The 26,617-nt window shown below is 34.2% G+C and overlaps 3 protein-coding genes, 1 long non-coding RNA gene and 1 other non-coding gene across 6 annotated transcripts; 4 read left to right on the top strand and 1 right to left on the bottom strand.

Annotated features, from left to right (window-relative positions):
- Positions 1-65: 65 nt before the first annotated feature.
- On the top strand, positions 66-138 carry TRNAV-UAC (transfer RNA valine (anticodon UAC)). Its single transcript has one exon. It is a non-coding gene; the product is annotated as a tRNA-Val (tRNA).
- A 578-nt stretch (positions 139-716) lies between these two features.
- LOC140836626 (uncharacterized) lies at positions 717-2,260 on the bottom strand. The gene is made up of 3 exons (XR_012119151.1): positions 2,141-2,260; positions 1,220-1,955; positions 717-975 (listed from the first exon to the last, which is right to left on the bottom strand). It is a non-coding gene; the product is annotated as an uncharacterized lncRNA (long non-coding RNA).
- On the top strand, positions 2,144-5,455 carry LOC140836624 (uncharacterized). 2 transcript variants are annotated; one of them, XM_073202283.1, is made up of 4 exons: positions 2,144-2,362; positions 3,216-3,374; positions 4,044-4,262; positions 4,948-5,455. In XM_073202283.1, exons 1-4 carry the CDS (start codon positions 2,207-2,209, stop codon positions 5,287-5,289), a joined length of 876 nt encoding a protein of 291 aa, XP_073058384.1. In that variant the 5' UTR covers positions 2,144-2,206; the 3' UTR covers positions 5,290-5,455. The 2 variants fall into 2 exon arrangements, with proteins under 2 accessions (XP_073058384.1, XP_073058385.1); XM_073202284.1 differs by lacking the exon at positions 4,044-4,262.
- A 10,009-nt stretch (positions 5,456-15,464) lies between these two features.
- On the top strand, positions 15,465-16,549 carry LOC140837363 (uncharacterized). The gene is made up of 2 exons (XM_073203500.1): positions 15,465-15,580; positions 15,784-16,549. Exons 1-2 carry the CDS (start codon positions 15,493-15,495, stop codon positions 16,539-16,541), a joined length of 846 nt encoding a protein of 281 aa, XP_073059601.1. The 5' UTR covers positions 15,465-15,492; the 3' UTR covers positions 16,542-16,549.
- Positions 16,550-21,912: 5,363 nt separating this feature from the next.
- Positions 21,913-25,800, top strand: LOC140836623 (wax ester synthase/diacylglycerol acyltransferase 11-like). The gene is made up of 5 exons (XM_073202282.1): positions 21,913-22,144; positions 22,893-23,465; positions 24,721-25,074; positions 25,163-25,300; positions 25,474-25,800. Exons 1-5 carry the CDS (start codon positions 21,968-21,970, stop codon positions 25,633-25,635), a joined length of 1,404 nt encoding a protein of 467 aa, XP_073058383.1. The 5' UTR covers positions 21,913-21,967; the 3' UTR covers positions 25,636-25,800.
- The last annotated feature ends 817 nt before the right edge of the window (positions 25,801-26,617 follow it).

The following is a 26,617-nucleotide window of genomic DNA, read 5'->3' as shown; positions in this document are numbered from 1 at the left end:
CTACGCATTGTCCGATATACAGTATATTTATTTTAATATATATTATTGCAACACGTTGAACAAGGGTTGCTGTGGTGTAGTGGTTATCACGTTAGTCTTACACACTAAAGGTCCCCAGTTCGATCCTGGGCAGCAACATCTTTCTCATGCAGCTTTTTTCTTTTTTAAACTAACCCTAACATTTACCAAAATTTTATGTCAATATAAGATATGGCAGAAATTCAAGGAAGATAATTAATTTGATCAAAAATCATGTAACATAAAACATACAATACATTATAGCTATACAACAGTAAAATTCACAGAACTTGATGGTTGGATGATTTAATGTCTCCAAAGAAGTTGATTTAGGCAAAAATTGGTTTATACTAGAACAAAAACAAGCAATATAAATGGCTATAGTGTCACAGAAAATATGCTTTTTTCCTTAACATTGCTGCCATGCCTACGTTTGTATCAGAGTACTATACCCACCAGGGAAAGTGAGACCGGAAGCAAAATTTATTGTGGCAACAAGAGTTGATACAAACAATAGTGTGTTTACTCTGTCCTTGTATTTTTCCGCCAAATGAAGGGGTTTATTTCCCGATTTATCGCTCCTATTTGTAAGCTCTTTGAGTTCAGGATTGTGGAGAATGTAGGTAACTACATTAAGTTTTCCATTCTTAGCGGCAAGATGTAAAACATTTCGACCATTTTTTGTCGAGTAGCTCCCTGGATCAGCAGGACAGTAGTTAAGCAAAAGGCTTATGATATCAACATGACCTTCGGAAGCAGCAAGATGAATGGGGAATGAGCCACTTTTATCTCTTCGAGTTGCACCGGAAGCATGCCTTTTCAGCAAGTAAAGAACCACCTCGACATAATTAACCTAATGAAGCAAGCAGCTTAATGAAATGGTGTCCAGCGTCCTCCCTTGACCATCTTGTAATCTGATGAATCGTGGATTCAAATCTAATATAGCTTTTAACGGATCTGTGTTTCAGGCAACTATAAATTAAGCATGAGACAATCAAAAACATATAGGCTAGCTTTATGTTTTTGCTTCTACTCATAACATATTTAACTATTTATAATGTGCTCCCCGACAGCATGTTAGAAAACATTTCTAGCCAAAAGAATGAGAGTTTATCGAAGTTGATATAACAACATTTTTATTTTATATTTTAGATGTCACATGTTAACTCAGAACGCAAACAAGATGCAAAATTTGAAATACCTTGTTTTTCGTAGCTGCCTCAATGAGAGACTTTTCCTGGTACCGATCATTTTCTCGTTCATGGTGTGTTGAATATTCAAGGACCGAAGAAACACAGTTGGCAAAAGCAGCTTCAGCCGCGAAGTACAACCCATATATTCCTTGTTTGTTGCGGTAATATAATAATAGCTCGGGATCTTCTTTGATCAAATATTGAACAGTCGATTCTCGACCATTGATAAACTCTTCATGGAGGGCTGTGTTTCCTCTTTCATTCTTTCCCCTCGATAAATTATTCTTCTCTTTATCTTCTTCAGTCTCTGCCTGAGACACAGGTATACATAAACCCAACAAATCATGATGATTCTTGAATATGCTTGTGCTTTCCAATTCCATCGTTACCTGATCACCACTCTCTGTGCTATGATCAGTTACACTCTCATCTCCTCTCTCTCTCTCTAGCTCCATGTCATATCAAGCTTGCCCATATGATGAAAAATTGAGGAGAAAATCTGTTGATCGGAAAATGTATACTGGGAATTGTGTGAAAAGAACAATGGGATCGGGTGTACTTATTTTTTATGAACTTAAAAATTCGCGATCTCTATTTTCGATAAATTTTGAGTAAATATAAAGACCAATATAACAGTATGTAAATCATATGGACCAAGTAAACGCATGATGTCTTGGCAAGTGTGCACCATATCCTATAATCTCAAAATATATTGTTTTGCTCGGATTCTACAATAGCGAGATACTACTGAGACAAAAACTTGTGTGAGACGGTCTCACGGGTCGTATTCGTGAGACGGATCTTTTATTTGGGTCACCCATTTAAAAGTATTACTTTTTATGCTAAGAGTATTACTTTTTATTGTGAATATGGGTAGGGTTGACTCGTGTCACATATTATGATTCGTGAGACCATGAGACACACTCTACTGCTAAAAACTCTTTCTATAAAAAACCTAACAGGAAATGTACGCGCTGTTTTGAGTGTATGGGGAGATGGCTACAACGATTCCTGGCCACTCTCTCTGCCTTTTCCCTGCCTATCGCGCTAAATATTTAGACGGAGTGTTGCCCAGCTGCAATTTCCCCACCAGTAAACCTGCTTCCAAGTTCCGTTGCATTAAAAATGATGAAAGCTCAGAATCCCACGAGGTAATTTAGTCGCCTCTGAATCTAATTCTTGCAGTTTATTTTTTTTTTGTGGGTTCTGTTTATTCGTTCAATCTTCGAGAAGTATTTATGGTTTTTATACTTCGAGCCACATTGGTAGCAAAGGTAGAGTAAAGAAAGAAGTCGAATGATGGACAGAGACTCTACTGTTGTGTTAACATATCTAAAGAATGGCTGCAAAATCAGGAAAATTATTCTTAAAGCAGTGAGATACGGAAAATACTGTACTTTAGCTAATGGTATTCCGCTATCGATCATCTAGGGCACCTGTGGCTTCAGGCATGGTTGGTGTACGGGGTTGTGCAGCTTCATTGCGTTATCTTCGTCTATATTTGAGGCAGCACCTTACGCATGGCAGTGGGATAGTGCTACATTACTGGATTATTTGTTCTTTCCAGACGACCACACTTGCATCGACAACACTTGTAGTTGTTGCCCCTTAACTTATCTATTTGTCTTGTGCACCATATCAAATGAACCTAGTCAATGGAAATTGATTGGATAGTCATGAAAAGCCCGAAGGCTAGAGCAGAACTGATTAGTAAAGTGTGATTCATGAATAAATTTTTTAAAGCATATACATTTATCGTGGTTATCTAGCTTCCGTTGGTTCATTGAGATTGAATTAAAAAGGGATCATATATGAATTTAAAAAACAGTTATGATACAGCGCTGCTTTAATGCAATCGTGAAATGCATGAGTTACGATTCATTAAGCTAACAGGGAAATACTAGACATAAGCAATGTTTTTACCTTTTGGTCACATGTTTTCCTCGCTTTTTGTAGACTATTGTTTTGCGGTCATGTATGATTTATCTATCCATCTTATAACAGGCTTTCTCGGTCCTGAGAACAGACATTCCTTGTGATGTTGGGAGTGTATGGAGCTCTATAGGATTTTATATGTTCAGCATCCATGTTCCTCTGAGTTTTGGTGGTTTGTCTGTTGCTAGCAAGATATTGCATCAACCTGTTCTTGATTCACAGATTCAGGTAATGTAATTTCTCCTGGTTCATGTGAATTTTTGTGAATGGGCTTGGCTGCTTGACTGTTAAGTGCATAAAGATTAGGAATTCTATTTTGAGTTCAATTTTATTTATTTTTCGTTTCTTTTATTTCTTTTTTTTAAACTTCTGTTCTTTCTCCTTCAGCAATATGATAACGGTTTTTGTTGGATGTTTAAGGTAATGAGATGCAAAATTGAGAAACAATTTCTGGTTGCTTGAGCATTGGAACTGAATATGAACACTAAAGTTGTATAATGTTGCTTGTTTCCCATTCATTTTAGTTTTCGAATTTCGCCTATGAAGTTAATTTCGATTAGAAGACATTAGTTATGTAATTTTCTTTCCATAAATTTCTTCAATTAAGATTATTTCAATTCCTGTCAGTAGTATGCTGTTTACTAATATTCTGTTGTATTGTATGTTTGGTCTACACCTTTCATTTCAATTCGGAAGATCTGTTCTGCGAGTCTAAAAATTTTATGTTCTTAGCATCTCGACTTCTGGATTAAGTACCTGAGCCATAGAAAAAGACAATCTTTGGATTAAGCTTCTATTTTGATGATTTGATCACCATCAGAGACTTTTTCTATTGCATATAAGTAATCAGCATATACAACTTCGATATTCTACCTTGTTTCTTCCTTTTCTGCACAGGCATTCTTGATCCTTATAATTCAAATTTTGGAGCTTACTATTGTTCTGCTGCTTCTCAGATGTCCTGGGAAGCCTCAGTACGAACTTTTAGATTTTTTTAATATTAAAAAAACTTCTCCTCAAAGGAGTTGGTTGCTGGCATCGGTTCTTGGTTTTGGATTTCTTTTCTCACTGGTTTTCATTACCTCAATTATTGCAGAGGAACTGATGGTGCCCAAGGTCAGCTTATGAACGTTGTGTTTCTAGATTAAAAAATTGAAGTACTTTTTCTGACATGACTGCATGTAAACTTAAAGTACTAGTCAATTAAGATACCGACTACACTATCTTGTATGATCACAGGCCAAAAGTTCTTGTTTGTGATTTTAAGTATCTCTTTTCTACCTTCAATTATGCCGAAGCCTGGATTGAGATATCCACACAGCATTGCAGCTTTTGTTTTTAACCACTGAGGGTTTCTATTTGTTGATGGGAAGGACATAGATTAAAAAGGATTCGTTTTATTGTGCATATGCATGCTGTATGATCGATTTTTCTAACTTTTGGCAAGCACCCTTTGTAACTTGTCATTTATCTTTTCCTATTTATAAAAGAAAAGAATATGCAACTCGAGTAGGAAAGGGTTAGTTGAAAGTTAAAATATGTTTTCTTATGGTTTGCTTTTTTATTTTATGTTATACTACGAAAGAAAGTTTTGTTGCAAATTTGAAGCTCGAGACTCTTAAGTTGAAACATCCTATGTCGTCGATCTAAAGCCAGCTAAAACCTTCTAGCTTATTTTTTCTTTACTGCTATAGTTTAACTGTATTTAATCCTTTAATTCGATTTTTGTTTAGAGAATCGTCTTTTCACTAAAATCTAGTATCATAGCCTTACAGATTCGAAAATCTTATTGGTATTTCAGGATGTGAACAATCCCTTTGTCAAGCAAATTCTTTCAAGTGGTTCAAGCTCCGTAATTGTTTGCAGTCTTATCTATTGCATCGTCACTCCTTTTCTCGAAGAAATTGTGTACAGAGGTTTTCTGCTAACATCTCTTTCCTCTAAAATGAAATGGCAACAAGCAGTTATAATCAGCTCCATAATCTTCAGTGCAGCTCACTTCTCCGTCGAGAATTTCTTGCAACTTTTCATTGTTGGTCTCGTTCTTGGATCCTCTTATTGCTGGACAGGAAATCTAAGTTCCTCTCTTGCTATTCATTCAATGTACAATGCCCTCACATTGTTTGCCACGTTTATGTCATAGACGCCCTTCTCAAAACTCACCGTTCATATTGTTTTTCCCCCTTTCTCAGGACAACTAGAGTAGAATTTTAGTTATTTGTTTATGACTGTAGTTTGTGAATTATTGAATTCTGTTTTGTTGCAAGGACAAGTTCACTTGCTCGGCATTGAGATGAAATTTTTATCCAGGTCACGGCTAAATGTCATGTAGAAGCAAAATAAAGTAAGAGCCGAACCAGTGCCTTGTTTACACCCTTTCATCTTGATGTATTTGCATAATTGAAAACTTAAATTTCTTCGACCCGCTATCATCGTTGAATCAGAAGGTCCAAGGGACCAAGCATTTGAAATGATTTTAATTGAAATCCACTCGTTTAACTTTAGCAAGAGAAAAGAATAGAGATGTGTGGTTCATAGTCTGTCTTGTGGTTATGACTTTTAAAATCTTGTTTTGGTTACCAATCTTCAAGAAGTGGAATCAAGCCACAAACCTTCATCTTGTCTGTGAATGAAACAGTAGAACAAAATCATTCTAGTTTTGGAGAGACTATGCTAGTCGGAACAGGACCGTGGACATATACATTCTGTGCTAGCTCGTCAGGCAATATTTTTCGTAAATTCGTGTGAAATTTAGCTAATTTATTTTTCATATGGGGATTTTAACTTCTTTGAAACTTGAGTAAAATTTCATGAATATGGGAGATAATAAAAATTTGAAATAAAGAATCCCGAGTTGGTTGCATCATCAAGCCATCAACCATATCTTGCATTTGTCAGAAGGACTTTTATTAAAATGGTTTGTGTGAATTAGCCAGTTTCGACCGGCTGGATTGTGCGCGTGTTTAATGGCTTCCGGTCGAAGATGGGACCATCATGCATTTGAAAATTGGAAGCACAAGTATTCCAGTAGTTGGCATGTGGTAATAAAACAGCACAGATTCTTGGAATCCTTTGAAATTCATGTTTATGCATGTGCTTCTCAGGAATGTAAGAGCTTGAGAGAATCACATTCCCTGCAACATTTTCATATACACGATGAAGATACAAAACACAAAATGTTACACTTACAGCCACCATGACAAGCGATACCGCCGCAAACTCCACTAATCACAATCAAGGCCGAAATCAGTATTCCCTGGTTAGATTCGAAATATAAAATTTTTACGATACGAATTTTTGAAAAAATTATATATCTGTTGTGTCCACAAAAGCATTTAAAATAAAGAGGGGACGGTGGCCCCTTCCTGATAGTGCCTCCTCCGGCTTTGTCACCGTCAAGATTTAGAGTCTGAAGAGGAAATATCATACATTTTGAATTAAAGGAAGGGGCATCATTTGATTATAAGTTCTTTTTTGGACAAATATAGTTGAGTGGGGCACATTTATATTACACACACAGCCAGCCAATATTAGCTGTCTCCTAACTTTTGAGACATGGGAGAATCTTCACTCTCATTTAAATATTCATTTCGAATCTGAAAACTAATTGGTGCATTTGCTTATCTTTGCTTGGGATTGGGGATCGCTGAATATTGATTTACACTCTGTTTTTTTGCTCTTTTTGAATTTGACTCTGTATTAAAACCATTATCATCATTGAAATCTCATTATCTTACAAGCTAATCTGACTCCATGATTCAATTTTTTTTTATCAGATGTCTTAAATACATTTCTTGTTTATACTATGAGAATGAGTGGACGAATTTTCTATCTAAATTGTTGCACTGTTCGTATAAGTAGAATTTGAATTTATTATTTCTTACAATATTCTAAAACCCATTCACGTCTCATTCTTATCGAGTTAATTTAGAGAAATTATTGGTTCAACAAAAACAAAAGTTAATTTTTTTTAAAAAAAGAAAATGGGTCGATTTGTTTAGTATTTATCACCTCCGGAATCGAAGGGAACAAGCATCCATCGCTGTAGTGGCCACGTGTCCCTCTCTGAGTTGGATCCCACTGTTTTCCTACCACCTTAAAATATCCGGATCGAGCCCCCAAACGTTAACATAAAACGTTTTTTGGTTTCTCTGCAACTAGAAAATCATCAAAGTCTCAATGGGGAGCTTCGATAGGCAAGTGAAGCACAGAGCAAAAGAATTGAAAATATATTTCGTGAAAGGATTCAAGATAGTGGGCGATTCTTGCAAGAAGGGTTGGTATAAGATCAAGCACATCAGAAAATGAGGAGATATATGCTCCAAGTTTTAGTATTTGTTTTTCAATATTTCGAGTTCTTTGTTTGATTTTAGTGTGGATCATTGATTGTTATGAGGATATAATTTCTGGGATTGTCTTCAATGTTTTGGTTTGTTTTCTTAGTTTTGTATGGAAACCTATGATCTTGGATGTTATATATCATGTGTTCACCATTTTTTAAATACCATTAAATGTGTCGGCCATAGATCTGGAAAAATCGTTGATTCTCACCTTTTGGTTGCTATTTGTAGTTTGCTGGATTACTCGATATTTAGATCTGCAAAAATGCCTCCGAAGGTTAAGATTATTTATGGGTTTAACTGAAAGATCTATATACTCACTATTTTTTTTACTTTGGAACATCCTGGTTTTTCTTCCAAAAATACTCTCTAATGTTTTTTTTAAAATGCGAACTTATCTCATGGATATAGATCCGTAAGAACGTGTAACTTAAACTTGTTCTGCGTGTATGTGTTCCCAAGAATCCCTTTAACCCAATAACAAGAATGAGATCTTGCCAAGAATCCCTTTAATCCAGTGACAATAATGAGACACTCGTGTGATTTTGGTTTCAAATCTCACCTGTGTTGTAGTTTAATTAGATTAGATGGTAAGGAACACCCATTTTGGTTTCAAATCTTACTCATGTAACACCCTCCTGTGTTACTCGAAATAAAGGAAGGTTAGCCAACTGGATAGTTCTCAATCAGATGGATCCAATGAATCGGATTAACACAATTTACAAGACCAAAAAATAAAAACAACATATCCGAAACGATGTAAAATTTGGCATAAAAGCAACATTTCTGTCTAATTCACTATGTATATTTTTGTACAAATATACATAAACCTGGCCACAAAAGAAAAAAACTACACAACCTATGCGTATAGAGATTCTCAAAGATGGAGTGCATGAAAGTAACTTGTTTAATTCATCTTGCTTCGTGCCCATCAGAACTGCGAGAAGCATGTTACGTTCTTTTCCATTGACTTGCCGACGATATCTGTGCTCACCTTTGTTCCAATGCATCTGATACCTCTGCTTCTTGGGGTGGGGGGCTAGGCTTCTTCACATACTTTCCTTGAGAATTACGCTCTGTTTTCCTTCTTCCGAATCATACTCCGTAGGTTGACGATGTCCTCATTTCGATAGGTGTATACGATAGCTAAATGATTACAGAGAAATGAAGCAAATTAATTCATTAAACGGAGAAGGACATTAAAATGGTAGTACCTAAACAAACAATTGTATGCGTTGTGTGCGGACTTTAGATCATAAACTGCTTCCATCATTTAATTTTGTTTTCATTCCATTTATCTTGAATTATGAACCATTTCTTCAGAAACTAACAGATACGTTTAACTGATGAAATTATGTGTTTTTGTGGCGTAAAAAGAGCTAAGATTGAAGAAGAAAATTTCAAGGAAAATGAGTAAACTCACCAAGATCTTCAAGCCCTGGCTCTAATGTGGTTTCTCTCTTATCTTTAGCCTCAGTCCCTACAGATTCTGTTGAGCAATCATCCGACATTATTGCTTTCTGAGGGTGATCAAAACATATCCCAAGCTCAGTTAAATCAAGTTTTGTGCTATCGTTCTCTTTTTCTTGATTTTCCTGAAGTTCCACAATCTCACTAGTGAAAAGCTTATTAGAGAGGTCGCGGAACAAATTGCAGATTCCAAACAGTTCACCTTGCAATTCTTTGCAGTCCTTTAACATGGTATTCCAAGTTAGTCGATGAAGTGGATTAATTGTTAGTTGGATTTTGACGAAACTACAAAAGGGAAATTCTACCACTTTACCCATTTTCCCGGAAACAGCAGTATTTGATAGCAGTTGTTTATATATCTGCCTCAAATAGACAAAGTTCTTCGAGAGAACCGGCTGCAAGAAGACGGAAACCGTCACGTGTCGCTTTTGACCAAAAGGAAATGAACCATCTTGAGCTTGTAAATACTGAGCAGGATTCCAATTCGGATCAAATATCATTACACGATTTGCACTGACAAGATTAAGCCCATGACCGGCCACCAGCCCCAGTAGAAATCAGGAACATTGAAAGGAATAACTCAGATATTTTCATTTTAAAATAAAATTGAGATATAAAATGTTGAGTATACAACGAACTTGTTTGAGAGGGAATGTGGGTCATTTACAGGAATCTCAACGAAAAGAATGAAAGGATCCAAGAAAACTAAGAATTTTATTGGTGACAAAACCGTGCTGAGCATTAATGCCAAATTACAGAACTCCTAGAAACTTACATGTCATTTCCTAGAACTCCTCCAACCCATACAACTTCTATAAAAACTTCACTCCTTCTCTTTGATGTTCCAAAAGTCTAGAATTTATAAATGCAGGGACTTGACGAAATATAATGACAATGAAAATAACTAAGCACTAAAGCTCCAAAGATAGCCTGGAACCACAGAAGATAAAAAACTAACAGTGCATGATCATAATAAATAAAACACATATGCCTACTTCTAAAAGCTCGGAAAAATCATTATCTGTGTTGGTTTTTCACAACTAGGGTGGAAAAAAATATTGTATAATTTTTTTAATATCTCTATATTTTTGTATAATTTTTAAAAGTCGAAGCTGATTTTTTAAAATTCAACAAAAAATATATTTCGAATAAAACTTAATTTTCGTAGAATAAACAAAAGTTTAAATTGAATATCTATGGACTTCTAAAATCTATAAAAGTAACAAAAAGCAACAAATACACCCGAATCCATCTACATGCATGCATGTCTGATGTCCCATTTTTCACCAGCTTATTAAACGGGTTATGGCTTTATGATAATAATAGTAATTGCTCCCTTGACCGAAAAAATTCAGAAATTAATGACTCGTTGAGAATGTAATTTTTTTTAATAATATTCATGAACCTATTGTTAGGTGGGATTTTAATAAGGTGGGGTCCACGTCAAAATAAAATATTCAGAAATCACGAATCCCACATCGAAAGTTTCTAAAAATAAACGAGGAAAATTTGTTATAAATTGAGCCTTCCTTGTTTGTTTTTTGTATCCCAAAATCAAAAGCTTTTCAGCTTTGATGAAAAGAGAGTGCATAGAAAAAAGGAGTGTATTTTTTTCTTGAGTGCGGGAATTCTCTTTTGTGAGTTAGAGAAAATATTTTCTCGGTATACTCGGGGTTGGGATCGTGAGATATTGAGTGTATTGGTGTATACACTTGTTGTAATATTTCTCCCGGTTATAAAAGTTGCAGTGCTCCGTGGATGTAGCCTATATTGGGTGAACTACGTAAATCTTTGTGTTCTTGTTGGTTGTTTTATTCCGCATTTTTTTGGGTACTATTATCATCGTGATCGGCATCGCTTCGGGGTAATTACCCAACAGCTGGTATCAGAGCCAGGTTGTGAAAATTCTTAAAAATTCTGAGTATGCTCTGTGGTTGCAGCTTTGTCTGATCTTCCACATCAGAAAAGATTTTTTTGATTTTCTGTTAAGGCTAGAGAAGTGATGGCCGGAGATGATAGATCGGGACCGGGAATCAACAAGTTCGACGGAACAGATTTTTCGTTCTGGCGGTTACAGATTAGAGATTATCTGTATAGCAGGAAGTTGCATCAACCTCTATCTGGAAATAAGCCGGAAAAGATGGAGGATGATGACTGGAAGCTTCTTGACCGACAAGTGTTAGGTGTAATACGATTGACCCTAACGAAGAACGTGGCACATAACGTGGCGGAGGCAAAAACAACGGAGGAGATGATGTCCATTTTATCGGACATGTACGAGAAGCCATCAGCAAACAACAAAGTCCATCTCATGAAGAAGTTATTTAACTTGAAGATGAGAGAAGATCGGTGGCTAAACATATCAATGAATTCAACACGATTGTTTCACAGCTAACATCTGTTGAAATTAAATTTGATGATGAGATTCGGGCACTTATTCTTTTGGCGTCTTTACCAGACAATTGGGAACCGATGCGAGCAGCGGTTAGCAACTCTGTTGGAAAATGAAAGCTACAATTCAATGATGTCAGAGATCAAATTCTTGCCGAGGAAGTTCGCAAGATGGATTCTGGTGAAGGAACATCATCAAGTTCTGCTCTAAATCTCGAGAATAGAGGAAGGGGCAGGAGTGACGAAAAGAGTTTTAACCAATGGCATGGTGGGTCCAAGTCAAGAAATGGAAAAGACAAAAGCAACTTTGATAAGAATGTGAAGTGCTGGAGCTGTGGTGAGACTGGTCACTTGAAAAAGAATTGCAAATCAACAAAGAACAACGCTAATGTTGTTACTGAGGAGGTACATGATGCTCTGCTATTATCCATGGAAAGCCCTGTTGATTCTTGGGTTATGGACTCGGGAGCTTCGTTTCATACCACTGGTAATCGTGATGTATTCGATAATTACATTGCGGGAGATTACGGAAAAGTTTTCCTGGCTGATGGAAAACCTTTGGAAATAATTGGTATGGGTGATATCCGGATGAAGATGACAAATGGATCTGTCTGGAAAATCAACAAAGTAAGGCATGTACCAAAGTTGACACACAATCTGATTTCAGTAGGACAGCTTGACGACGAAGGCCATAAGGTGACCTTTGGTGATGGTTCCTGGAAAGTGAGAAAGGGAGCCATGATTGTTGCTCGAGGAAAGAAAACTGGAACACTTTATATGACTTCCAGTTTGAGAAATAAATTAGCGGTTGTGAATGCTGGAGCTAATTCAAGTCTATGGCATAGTAGGCTTGGGGATACGAGTGAAAAGGGAATGAAGATGCTTGTTTCAAACGGAAAGCTACCGGGATTAAAGATCGTTGAGCACAAGCTGTGTGAAGCTGTATTTTTTGGAAAGCAGAAAAAGGTGAGCTTTTCAAAAGAGGTCAGAGAACCGATATCGGCGGATTTGGAGCTGGTACATACTGATGTATGTGGACCATCTTCTGTGACATTCCTTGGAGATCACTCAAGATATTATGGCACTACTGTTGACGATTCGAGCAGGAGATTTTAGGTTTATTTTGTGAAAAATAAATCGGATGTTTATGAGACCTTTAAACAGTGGGAGTTAGCCATGGAAGATGTGATGGATTTGCTGTCATCCAATCACATGTGGAGGTTGTCAGAACTTCCTGAAAGTAAAAAGGTTTTACAGAGCAAGTGGGAGTACCGGTTAGAAAATGACGGTAGCAAGCGGTACAAAGAAATACTTGTTGTAAAAGGTGAAAAGAAAGTCATTGGTTACACTGATATTTTCTCTCTGGTGGTAAAGTTAACTACTATCAGGACTGTACTTGGATTGATGGTAAAAGAAGATTTACATCTTGAACAGTTAGATGTAAAGACGATGTTTCTTCATGGTGAGCTAGATGAAGAAATGAATCAATCACAGGGATTTGAAGTACGAGGGAAACAGAAAATGGTGTGCAAACTTCAGAAGAGCTTGTATGGTCTCAAACAAGCTCCAAGACAGTGGTACAAGAAGTTTGATGGTGTAATGAATAATGATGGTTTTCTGAGGTATCAGGCTGATCACTGTTGTTATGTGAAGCTTGATGGTTATTATATCATACTACTGATATATGTAAATGATATGTTGATAGCAAGAGCTTGTCTGGAGGAGATTGATAAACTCGAAAAAGAGTTATCAAAGGAATTTGCTTTGAAGGATTTGGGTACTGCAAAACAAATCTTTGGACTGGGGATCTTTAGAGATCGGGTGAATGGAGTCTTGAAGCTTGAGAAGTTTCCTGAAAGCAAGAATCCAGCTGAGATGCTCACGAAGGCTGTTATCATTGAAAAACTGAAGTTGTGTTTGACTTCAGTTGGTCTCCTGGACTAACAAAGGAGGTATGAGCTGCTGCACTGATAGTGTGAAGACATGATTGAAATCAAGTCTTCAAGTGGGAGAATTGTTAGGTGGGATTTTAATAAGGTGGGGCCCACGTCAAAATAAAATATTCAGAAATCACGAATCCCACATCGAAAGTTTCTAAAAATGAACGAGGAAAATTTGTTATAAATTGAGCCTTCCTTGTTTGTTTTTTGTATCCCAAAATCAAAAGCTTTTCAGCTTTGATGAAAAGAGAGTGCATAGAAAAAAGGAGTGTATTTTTTTCTTGAGTGCGGGAATTCTCTTTTGTGAGTTAGAGAAAATATTTTCTCGGTATACTCGGGGTTGGGATCGTGAGATATTGAGTGTATTGGTGTATACACTTGTTGTAATATTTCTCCCGGTTATAAAAGTTGCAGTGCTCCGTGGATGTAGCCTATATTGGGTGAACCACGTAAATATTTGTGTTCTTGTTGGTTGTTTTATTCCGCATTTTTTTGGGTACTATTATCATCGTGATCGGCATCGCTTCGGGGTAATTACCCAACACCTATTAATTATGGGCTATCATAAGTTTATACATACAAGGAGTCACGTACATATTTTTGTGAAACCCACTGAATTCGATAACAATTGCATTTAAAAATCATTATTGTTGTTGTTGTTGTTATTATTAAATTTTTTTATAACAAGAGAATTCGTAGACGCTAGTTTTCATTATACACTGGGTAAATGTCTGAGTTAGTGTAATAACATGCGACCTGCACTAGCCAAATAAATCATATCGGGTAAGTCTTATGTGACAAGATCGTCTGAAAAGATATATGTAGACAGAATTGAACTCGTAAACATTGATAAAATACTCACTTCATAAATTGAATGATATTATTTGGTGTGCACTGGAACTACAATCTACACTAGTCAGATAAACCATACTGGACAAGTCATGATGAACTTTTTTCGTGGGGATAATCGAAGTATTCCTAAACAATAATCAAACAATCATTTATTTCATCAACTTGAACTAATATGAAGACAATACAATGTTATTATTATTAACAAGTCGCGTGAAAAATAATAATTCGATAAAATCAACAATTCTGTAGCTGTTTTTACCCACGTTTTTAATACTGATATGTGCGTTGCATATATTTTTTACTTTCTAAATTTAATTTATTTAATTACGTCTTTTTAATATTTCGGATTTCAGACACTGATCTTTGAAATGAAAAACCGTAGTAAGAATTTTTCCTAAACAAATATGCATGCTCAGTCTTTAATTTTGTTAATTAATTAAATTAATAACATTTAATTCAAATTTATTATGATCTACACGTTTCTTTGCCTATTACTGAAACACGAGATTGAAGTCGTTAATTAATAACAATTTCAAGAAAATAGTGCACCCCCTCTTTGACTGCAATTTAAGAAACCATTTGCATTCAATTCATCATAATAAAAACAACATATGTAAAATATAATCTAGGGAAACTTATTGGAGTAAAATATAAATATAAATTATATAAAAAAATGAAATCCAAATTTAAGTTTTGGGACAAATTGTCACGAGTCTTTTGACACAATATCTCCAATGTGGTCTTTTCAAAACTCAAAAAATAAGCCAAATGTTTCTATTAATGGGATATATATTTTAAAATACTCTACAATTTTGTTTTTTTTTTCCCAGAAACAAAAGTAAAACTCGAATTAAAAATGGAAAGACCGAAATCAAAGAAATCAAGGGTCACTATTAAAGGTAACGCCAGTTACGTGGTTATTATTTTTTTTTTTAATGATAATAATGTATGTATATAAATAAACAAAAAAAATTCTCATGAGATCATATCACGAGTCAATTGTGTGATACAAATCTTCGACATAACCTAACTCATGAAAAAATATTATTTTTAGTGAAAATTATTACTTTTCATAATAATTATCGATCGAATTGACGAGACCGAACTGCTCGTAATACATTGGTAGATAATATTTGAAAGGGCCGATAGTAATTATTATAAGACCTAAATCCTGCAATAAATTTCTCAAGATCTCCACGATATATATTTATATAAATTTCTATTCATATCCCATGAAAACGGCACCTTAACCTTCAAGAAATCTCTATCGTCTCGAAATTTATTTTTCAATCTAAACTCTTCACACGACTAAATTAATCAATCTAGTGGTTGTGCAAATCCAGCCTCTTTCGTATGGAAATGGCCTCTCGTGTGATGAGCCTTGTATTAGTGATTTCGATGGGATATTTGTGTTCATCGCAGACATATACATTCTACGTTGGTGCGACCAAGGCTGGATTCCTCATCCATCCCATATCTCTTACAGTCGTTGGGCTGAAATGAATCGTTTCCAAATCAACGACACTCTCGGTACCCACTTTCCGTCTCTCCATAACTATTTTGTTTTATGAATGTGATCGTTTTATGCATAAATTAGTAACAAATTTTCTTTTTTCTTTTACGATATTTTGTTAAAATCTGCAGTTTTCAAGTACAAGAAAGGATCCGATTCTGTCCTTGTGGTGACAAAAGATGACTACGAAACATGCAACAAGGATAGTCCTCTGCAAGTATTCAAGGATGGCAACTCCGAATTCAAGTTCCACAAATCGGGCCCATTCTTTTTCATAAGCGGCCGTACACAACACTGTGAGAAGGGGCAGAAGCTTGTTACCGTAGTCCTCTCCGACAGCCACCACAATGCTTCATCCGCCCCTTCTCCACCCCCTACCCATTCTCCACCACTAAAACCACCGCCTTCTCAGTCCCCACCTCCTTCATCCCACCACGTCCCCGCACCAACCCCAAACCCTACACACGCGCCGCCGCCTCTTTCTACAATCTCCGCACCACCCGGTAAAGCTCCTCAGCCGGCCTCCCCAACTCGATCACCAATACCATCCCCATCTCCACAACATCAAGCACCGACTCCTCCTGTTACCCCAACACGATCTCCAACCTCTCATTCGCCACCTCCATCTACACCAAAGATACCCCCTTTTCCTTCTCCAGCCGCTCATCTTGCTCCGTCACCATCCTCAAAAGCTGAATCTCCAAAGAAAGGCGACGATGTGGAGAATCACCACCACCCTGCCCCTTCGCCGCATGCAAGCTCACCGGAGTATCCTCGCCATGCCCCGGCGCCTGCACCATCGGCTGCACCATGCTTCAGCGCTTCGTTTTCTCTGTTTGTGGGGATCTTCAGTCTTGCGCTCTCCCTTCTTTATTCTAGCTTTGTTTGATTGATTTATTTTAGGTCTTATTATTTAAATAGCTAGTGTTTTGGATTAATTAAATTCGATTTATGTTTTCTTTTTTTCTGAATATGATATATGTATATATATATAATATAATATGATATGGTATCAATAATTATCTACGAAACTTTACCCTAACCTTAATCAAAGTTAGTTATGTTAAAGAACTAAACAAAAATTAACAACCTATGCATTACGTTTGAAGCCATCTTCCAACAAAGTTAGTTCATTAATAATTCCCCGGTGATAATGCCATCAGTATATAATTTCACTGTATTTACTTGCAATCAGAAATCGATATGATCACGTGATGTTTATCCGTACTTCGATACTACAATAGGATAATAAATCTTCTGCCAACCTCTCCTCTGGATATCTGCTGCCGATGCATAACCTTGATTTACCTCCCTTCACGCCGGAGCTTGGGGCGGCTCTGTGTGGGGTCCTCGGGGGTGGGGTTCACCCTTTTTTTACAATAGGATAATAAATCCCCCTTGCATATCCAATAGCTCACGTGAAGCCAAAAGTTTAAACAGAGGTCCTGCATAAAGAAGCTGTTTTAAAAAATTAATAGTATAGAGTCAATTTTGTGACACAGATTTCTTATTTGAGTCACACATAAAAAAAAAATATTAGTTTTTCTGCCAAAATAATTACTTACAATTGTAAATATGAACATGATTGATCTGTCTCACTGTCCAAAAACCGTCTTACAACAGACCAATTACAACAATAGGAAAAGTTTGATTTTTTAACGCACAAGACAAACTAAAACTTAATTTTGAGAGGAGGTAGTGAGCTAAATTACTCCCAAAAATTGATTTGTCATGAACTGAATTAAGTTTTTGAAGTTGACTAATTTACACTATATATATTAACGAAAAAAACTGAGATCAAGCTGGAGTCCACCCCAGCCTTTGAGGTAGTTCCGTCCATGGTAGCATGGAATAAATCATGTTAATCTTCTTTACGTGAGTATAACTTGACTCTTCAAATTAAACTTTGAGTCGCGCACGTTGAGCACGGGCTTCAATGAATCATAGCTTCCCAATAATTGTTAAATCCCATTCTTTCCCTTTTTTAGAGGGAACAACGACAGTACGGTTCATATGGCACACAAAAATGGAAAGAAAAAAAAATCTTTTTTGAAAAACAAATCGCAGACTATGATAAATTCACAATTTATGTCGTTTTCTCGGCTGCCGAACAATAATCAATTGTATAATAGTAAAAAGTTTTAGATATTTGCACTTCTTGGGGAGGTTTTTAATCACTTATGCAAAGTACGACAATTCGGCAAGAAATCAACCCAACAAATTAATATACCAAGTAATAAAACTTTCACAGTCACAAAATAAATTTCCTTAAAAAGTCATCATTAAATTTATTACGGAATATTATCAATATTTTATAATAACTGAAAAATAAGGTTTTGCATTTTAGATATCGTTTTGATAGTATAAGGAAATATAAAAAAAATATTAAAATCGCATCTTTCAAATATTTTTTGTAGAGATAGTTTGACAACTGATATTTAGACTAATTTGAAATATTAATTTTATCTTGTTGTTACATGTAACTGGATTGATAACATTTGAACTATGTAAAATAATTTTAGTGATAGATCATAGAATCGTCACACAATGCATAGATTATAGTTAGATATGTTTTAAATGTTGATCACATGAGATAATATGAGTGACAATACTCATGCGATTAAATATGTTTAAGATTCATTAAAACGCTTTATATAGTAATTTGCTTAATGTTATATGTGCATGTCATATTATCATTTTAAAAAAATTCTTCCCCTGATGAAACTAGATAAAAAAAATTTTATAACTTGATTAATACTTTGTTACGTTTTAAAGATTTGATTACTCCATATTACAATAATATTGTTATATAGTTTTTAAAATCGAATGAAGATGATTGAAATATTTTGAGTAAGTGTGTTTTTTTATTAGAAATTTTTTAAGATGTAACCGAATTTTTTATTATTAAATATTAACTATCCTACTTCAACCATGTTTATATATTTGCTTTTCAATATGCTTTATAAATTTTTTGGATATCATGATGATGTTGTTATGCATGATTTTGTTTCAAATATGGAAAACAAAATTTTAAAAATTTGGATAACATCCGATTGTGCATGAATTAGCAATATTACTTGATCAGGCCTAATCAAAGTTAAGATGAGTTAGACATGTTTTTTTTAAATATTATGCCATTATTTATTCAGCAGAATGTTGACGGTGAAAATAAGTCAATCCTTCATTCTCTCCAATAATTATTTGATTTGTATGCTAGTGAAAAATGTGAATCGAGTGCACAGCCGAAAGAGACTGGCAGAGAGTAACAAAAGTAGAGCGACAACAAAATACAATGATATTTAAATTAATATAAGTCGATATATCAATACTAGAGAGAATTTCGATGTTCTTGATTGGTGGAAAGTAAAACAAAAAACTAATTAAAGTAAGAAAAACTTAGCATGCTAACATGCCTACAAGATTAATTTACCACTGGAAAAAAATAGGACCGCTTGAGCGATAGACGAATTTTAAAACTCAAGCTCCGACGAAGATCTGGAGTATTCAAAGATATTTAAATAAATTACGATTAATTTTAGATGTTCAATTGTAAAAATCAAATTGTAAGTTATTTTATTTCTATTTTTATTTTTATGATTAATCAGTATTGTTTCAACTCAAAATATTAAATAAAAAAAATTCATTAAATAAAAAAAAATTCGGATTCGAAACCAATATGAACTGGACCTAAATCGGTCCATAAATTATAGAAACCAATATGAAACCTGAATCGGTCCATAAATTATAGAACCAATCGGCAGTTTGTAATGGTTCCAAGGTTTTTACCTTTGAGCCGGAACCGGTTTTGAGACCAAACCAAAACCGGAATCGCGAAACCGTTAAGCATGTCTAGCTCAAACCTCGTAGACTATGCTTGGACGCACACTAGTTCTGATACATTTGCTATTCCTAGTATAAAATGATTAAAAGTCTTGCATGTGATTGAGAATTTATGACTAATTAAACAAACTTGTTTAATTATTAATGCACGGTGAAAGGCTTGTTTAATTAGTCATAAATTCTCATATATATTACTAGCTTAAGCCTGTACGTGTTGTGTCAGTGTGTATATCTTGAAAGAGTAATTAAACTGGTGAGACCATGCATGCATATATAGTCCCCATTTATCATCTTGTAACGTCGGTCACACATTTGCTTACATTTCGGATTGATAACCATATTGATGTTACAGTTGCTCATCCATCCACCAAATTTATGGAACTACTTGATGGCCTGCACTCATTACGTATATATATGTATTAAGTAACAATGACAAAAGAATAGCCCTTAATTAAATTAGATCGAAGAAATTTCTTTGTGAGAGTCTCAATCCATTATATTTTGATCACTTTTCTTATGATAGATACATGTTCAAATAAATATATACATATCCCATAGTTTAATTTAGGCATATTTTCATGAAAATTAATGGACTTGGTGCACCAAATTATGAGATATAAAACAAAAATTAATGCAACATGAAAGAATTATTTGACATAAAAGTACTGAATACATAGAGATTTTGTGAATCAGATGTAGGTGTTGTGTGCAGTGTCGTAACACCTTAACATAATATGCAGCGGAATTATATAATTTATCTCATGATTAGATTTTAATGAATAAAATAAGACAGAATCAATCATACACAACTGTACACACTCGTGCATTGTCTCATGGCAAAATATTCACTAGAAAAACTTGTTTGTTAACAAAATCAATACTAGTGAATAAAAAAAAGTTAAATCTCTTAACAAAGTGAGGAAAAAATGCATTCAAAATGCTTATCAAATCAAATAACTAAAACTATGGATGCAACGTTCGTGAAGCTGAAATTCTGTTTGATGAAGAACACATTAATCAGTATTGTCATTAGGTGTTATGTTTGCATAAAATCCACGACAACACAACAATATATACATCTTGGCTTGATCACTTGATCTCTTCGAAGTAAATCAACAACTCTCGTTCTTGCTCTCATGCGGCGTCTATATTCATTCTACGATCTTGGCATCTATCTTTGATTATTTATAAACTTCTTTTGTCTTAGAGTTTATTTCTTGAAAAAAATTCCACAAGACTTGGAAAAAAATTACATTATGAAATAAAATCTTTTAAATAAATCTACCATCTTTAGAGTTTATCAAATATCTCAATAATATAGAAAATTAAAAATCTGTAATTTAATATGCACAATATTTCCAAAAAGAAAATATAATTTAAAAAATAAATTATATTCCTTTCACAACATGAGAACTATTTTTTGAATGCAAAATTTACATTGATTAATCAATACTAACTTTATAACATTTTATTTTCAGTATTGTGGTTATTTAATTAAATACTCCATTTTCAAATAATTAAGTTTCACACAAAAATCCATTTGACCCATGCACGTATGATGTAGGATTATGAACATAACAACAAACTTCTCATATACTGAAATATTGCTCGGGAACCAATGACTTGTAGTGACTCATTCGATGTCGAAGTCTCAAGTTTGACAATCAGTTATAACAATCTCCTTTCCGCTCAAAAAAAATGTTTCTCGGGAGCATTCGAGTCTGCGAAAATATATTTATGAGATGGTCTCACGAATCTTTATCTGTGAAACGAGCCAACTCTATCGATATTCACAATAAAAAATAACATTTTTATCATAAAAAATAATAATTTTTCATGGATAATCCAAAAAGAGACCTGTCTCACAAAATACGACTTTTGAAATCGTCTCACACAAGTTTTTGTCTATATTTATAACATCATTTTTAATTTTACACAAAAAACAGGTGCCGCCCCTGTAATAAATAGCAACAAGTGGCTACTCAACACATCCCAAAATACTTACATTGAATTGCTATATATATATATATATATATTCAAACTTTCTTTATTAGTAGCGTCCCACCCAATTAAATCTGCATTGAACACCTCCAAGAAATTTCCTGCTCATTCGAATTGCCATACAGTTCTACATCTACGTCAACTTACCCACAGCCCTCTCTAGATATATAAGATATGTGTATAATTTAAAATTATTATATAATAATTTATTAATTTTGTGGTGATTTCCCAAGTTTATCAATACCCTACTGCTGCATCATCTCTTCTTTTCAACATTAGCAAATGAAAATTACAATTCTGTTGTCCCATCCAGGCCCGGCCTGGGCCCTTGTGTATTTGCAATCGAATGTGAGCTGTTTGCATTAAATGATGGCAACCAACTCCCACCATTATTTAAAGAAGAGCATGGCAACCCCATTCATTCATCATACCTAAATTGTTTTTTTTTTCAACAGTTCAGACAGCGAGGATCGAATGGAGATACCATTTGATGAACCAGTTAGCCCAACCGGACAATACTTCACAAGTTCTGTAATCTCAGTCTCAGTTATTGGGGTTATGGAATCCGAAATCCCCATCGATGATTCTCAAACTATGGAACTTCTCAGGGACCTCTTCCTCCCCGTTAATCCTCGTTTCTCCTCCGTTATGGTACCTAACGATTCTCTCTTTTTAATTCGGTTTCTTGAAAATTTTGTAATTTACATGTAGTTTTTATGGAGAAGATCATATACTTTATTCGATCCCTTATTTCTGCCCTTCCCCGTTTTCCCTGTCCATCCACATGGTCTGATTGAATTTGTTAATATATATTTGGTATTTGAAGAGGTGCAAATGAAATTCGATCCTTCTTAATTTTCACAAAAAAAATTCCACGATTTTTGTAAAATATTGGTGTTATTTTGATAAATCATAGATTTTGAAAAGTTCATGGATGGTAAATAATTAAGGTGGTGATGACAATATTATTGTGATGCTCATATTTGTTATAAGTAAGGAATAATTCTTGGGTTAATGGTGGCATATATAGTTAGTTATCTTTGTTAAATAATTATTTTAAGAGTGAGTCTCACGGATCATAATATGTGAGACGGGTATTCACAATAAAAAGTAATACTCTTACATAAAAAATAATACTTTTTTCATGGATGACCCAAATAAGAGACCTGTCTTACAAATACGACCTGTGAGACCGTCTCACACAAGTTTTTGCTTACTTTAATAAATGATGTGACTTTTTTTAGTTAGTCAATGGATTTATGCGATCGTCTGACAACATTAAAAAAAGTAAAACTAAAATTTTTACCATCATTTTCAAAATTTTACTTTTTTTACAATTTTTTATGCAATAAATTTGGAAAAGACAAGAAACCTAATTCCATTGATTTACTTTCCACAGGTGAAAGACCAAAAAGGAGTGAAACATTGGAAAAGGGTTGAAGTTAAATTCCAAGACCACCTCAATACCCCAATATTTGAAGAGGGAAAATCCCCAGAATACTACCAACAATGTCTTACACAATACTTGTCAAAAATAGCGATGGAGCCGTTCCCACAGACCAGGCCATTATGGGAAATTCACATCTTCAAATATCCCACAATTCATGGATGTGGAAATTTAATTTTCAAGCTGCATCATTCATTAGGGGATGGCTTCTCTCTAATGGGAGCCCTTCTCTCATGCTTGCAAAGGGCAGATGATCCTTCGATCCCCCTCACTTTTCCCATATTGAACCGGAATACCGAGGTTAAAAAGAGAGAGGGTTTTCTCCGTAAATTATCGACTATTTGTTGTGGGACGATTAATACTTTGTCGGACTTTGGATGGAGTTTGTTGAAGAGCACTTTTGTCAAGGATTGTAAGTCTCCGATAAGATCCGGCGAGGATGGAGTCGAGTTCCGGCCTATAACAATCACCACCTTGTCCTTCTCCCTTCATCAAATCAAGCAAATCAAGTCCAATATTCATGTGGTTAGTTTCCATCCACTTTTTCTACTAGCTAGATTAGTTCCATTTAGTCGTTATATATAATAATTAAATACATTAAATGAAATGAAAATGAGATACGAAAGTTGTATTATTTTTAAAAAAATAATTTTTTATTTTATTTTGTAAAAAAGACAACAACAATTAATATTAATGTAACAGAACTGGTAGTAGATTGCAATTTGACTTTCAGCAAAAAAAATTTTTTATATATATAATGAATTAAAAGCTATCACCTATATATCACCGAATTAGGTGCGGTCGTAGGCAAATGAATGCTCGTAAATACTTGTGAAGAAAAAAGATGCTTACTTTGGTGGGAGCTATCAATTCCAACATTTATTACGTATTCTCTAAAAATAATAAATAAATAATAATATTGCTACACAAATCTTTTTAAGATTGTTTTTAAAAAAAATTCGAACGTTCAGTAGCGAAATTTCTAATTTCGGAAATTTTATTTTATGATAAGAGTAGGTCTCTCGTGAGACGGTCTCACGAATCTTTATCTGTAAGACAGGTCAATCCTACAATGTTCACAATAAAAAGTAATACACTTAATATAAAAAATAATAATTTTTCATGTATGACCCAAATAAAAGACACGTATGACAAATACGACCAAATCGCCCAACACAAATTTTTATCTCATTAAAATTATATTGCATGGAATGCGTTATATAAGGTGAATATCTAAACTGACTAATTTGGTGTATTGTTTATTATTTCATCGGTCTCAATTATATATTTGTATTTTTTAACATATGGATTTAGAAAAATCATTTGAAAAATAAAATTACATACAGATTTTTTATTCTAAATATTATTAATTCATTCAAAAAATAGCTGCACAATTTTCAAAGTATAGTTAATAGATATATTAATAAAAGAGTTGAAAAAATATTGCTAATTAAGATACAAATTTATATACTTGGACGAATAAAAAGGTGACATGACAATATAAATGGGACGGATGAGGGCTGACCTAACACGTTATGTTTGGCCCAATTTTTAATTTTTTTTAGAAAAAATTAATTTACAAATAAAGCTTTTCTTGATAATGACTGAATTCCCATGCACCACCTAAAATAAATATTATTTTTCAACATGTGCATTCATTACTTATTTATTGTCGTTCATTAATTCAACGTTATATATGATATAATGATCAGTAGGTAACTTTTGATAATTTACGGATTAATATTATATTGAATTTTTTTTTACATGAATAATTGAACAGACATTAAATGACGTGATCTGTGGAGTCATGTTCATGGGAATAAGACTGTACATGCAAGAAATGAGCCACGATTCAAGAAATGCAGATTCAACAGCATTAGTTCTTCTCAACACCAGAAACATCGCCGGCTACAAATCGATACCAGAGATGATCGAACCGGACGCCGAATCGCCCTGGGGGAACCAGTTTGCCTTCCTTCATGTTTCTGTCCCTGTATTAACCGAGGAAGAGTTATCAAACCCCTTGAGCATTGTGTTCAAAGCACGGGCCGCTATTAATAGGAAAAGAAATTCTTCAGCCGTGCTTCTGACTGGAAAATTGCTGGACACAATGAGAAAGTTTAGAGGGCCTGAGGTATGATTATATAAATAAATTAATACACATTATCTGGTAAATGAAGTATGTGCATGATGAATGGAATTGGGTTCATTAATCTTGTCAGGCGACAGCTTCATACATCCACAGCACATTGAAGAACACGAGCATGACAATCTCGAATGTAGTAGGGCCAGTGGAACAAATGGCTTTGGCGAATCAACCAGTGAAAGGCATATACTTCATGGTCGCTGGCGTTCCACAGGTACTCTTCTACTTTCTCATTACGATCGAAAATTCCAACCTAGTTAGTTGCCTGAATATGTGGACCTCATGCCTAAGATCGAAGCAACCCATTATGAGATTAATTCATTATTGAAAATATAGATTTTCGTTGCATTTAAGTTTGAATTTGGTTCAATATTCATCTTCTAACAGAGCCTTACAATAACGATGGTAAGCTACATGGGAACCCTGAGAATTGCTGTGGGAACTGAGGATGGGCACATCCAATCTCACGAGTTCAAGTCTTGTGTTCAGAAAGCCTTCGATATCATTTTCAAAGCAGCAGTCCCTTCCGATCCCCTGAAAACTGTATAAGAACATGGAAAAATCATTATCTAAAGTGAAAATATAAAATATATATAGCAGTTTTCTCATTGTTTTAAAGGATAAGGTTCAAATTTTTCATTATTATGAAAGCAGACAGCTGCTCATACATGTACTTTAATTGACTTTTGTTAATTAAAATTTCAATAATGTGTTGTTTATGGAGTTATTATTTTGATTTCCAAAAGAAATGTGTTCCAGCATATGATTTATTCAAAATTAGACGTGTTGCTTGTTTATATATTTAAAATAATTATTTAAACATTATTTTTTTTATTTTTAAATTAATATGTAATAATCTATATATTTAAAAATATTGATAAACATATGATTGGATCTATAACATATATCTATAAACATAGATAAGAATGAAAGATTTTTTTTTAAAAAAATGCTATTTTAGGAAAAAAATTTAAAAAAAAACCCTTCACCATTAAAGTTATATAATAATAATAATAATAGAAGTTAGTCCGTACATAGACATCTACTTTAATTTGCAAGTAAGATACGTAAATAAAATTACGTACTATGATAAAATTAAGTATAAAATATAATTGTTTTCACTAAACAAAAATGTTATCTTAATTAATATAGAATGCTATCGTGCATGGTTGATTAATGATAAATTTTGACTGGATGCTGGGTTTGGTCAATTAAATTAAGAAAACATAAAGATTTTAGTGACTATCTTTATAATTCTAAGGTTAATTGTTTGGAAATACATGAATAAATAATTTTTAGCCTATTACCAATGCTATAATCGAAAATAGAACTCTTTTGAATCAGAACTCGATAAGATTGAGTTTTCTCATTCCTTAATAATTCATCAATGTTATTTAATTCTCGTTTAGATTTATTATATTTATTGTTTTCTAATTTTAGTTTTAATATTTTATTTTGTTTTTATCCAACAAAACACTCTGTTATTTATTTTTTCTGAAAAAAATCATCATCGTTCATGTGGATTCGACCA

Source organism: Primulina eburnea, chromosome 7 (assembly GCF_022965805.1).
Source record: "Primulina eburnea isolate SZY01 chromosome 7, ASM2296580v1, whole genome shotgun sequence".
Taxonomy (NCBI): Eukaryota; Viridiplantae; Streptophyta; class Magnoliopsida; order Lamiales; family Gesneriaceae; genus Primulina; species Primulina eburnea.
This window is presented reverse-complemented; position numbering and strand designations above follow the sequence as displayed.

What these genes read in the sequence shown, in the direction of transcription:
- LOC140837363 (XM_073203500.1), top strand. Translation starts at nt 15,493, where the DNA reads ATGGAAATGGCCTCTCGTGTGATGAGCCTTGTATTAGTGATTTCGATG. An exon ending in GACATATACATTCTACGTTG is followed by an intron (nt 15,581 to 15,783) that starts GTGCGACCAAGG and finishes TAAAATCTGCAG; the next exon opens with TTTTCAAGTACAAGAAAGGA.
- LOC140836624 (XM_073202283.1), top strand. Translation starts at nt 2,207, where the DNA reads ATGGCTACAACGATTCCTGGCCACTCTCTCTGCCTTTTCCCTGCCTAT. An exon ending in TTCTTGATTCACAGATTCAG is followed by an intron (nt 3,375 to 4,043) that starts GTAATGTAATTT and finishes TTTTCTGCACAG; the next exon opens with GCATTCTTGATCCTTATAAT. An exon ending in AGGAACTGATGGTGCCCAAG is followed by an intron (nt 4,263 to 4,947) that starts GTCAGCTTATGA and finishes TTGGTATTTCAG; the next exon opens with GATGTGAACAATCCCTTTGT.
- LOC140836623 (XM_073202282.1), top strand. Translation starts at nt 21,968, where the DNA reads ATGGAGATACCATTTGATGAACCAGTTAGCCCAACCGGACAATACTTC. An exon ending in TCAAGTCCAATATTCATGTG is followed by an intron (nt 23,466 to 24,720) that starts GTTAGTTTCCAT and finishes ATAATTGAACAG; the next exon opens with ACATTAAATGACGTGATCTG. An exon ending in TGGTCGCTGGCGTTCCACAG is followed by an intron (nt 25,301 to 25,473) that starts GTACTCTTCTAC and finishes ATCTTCTAACAG; the next exon opens with AGCCTTACAATAACGATGGT.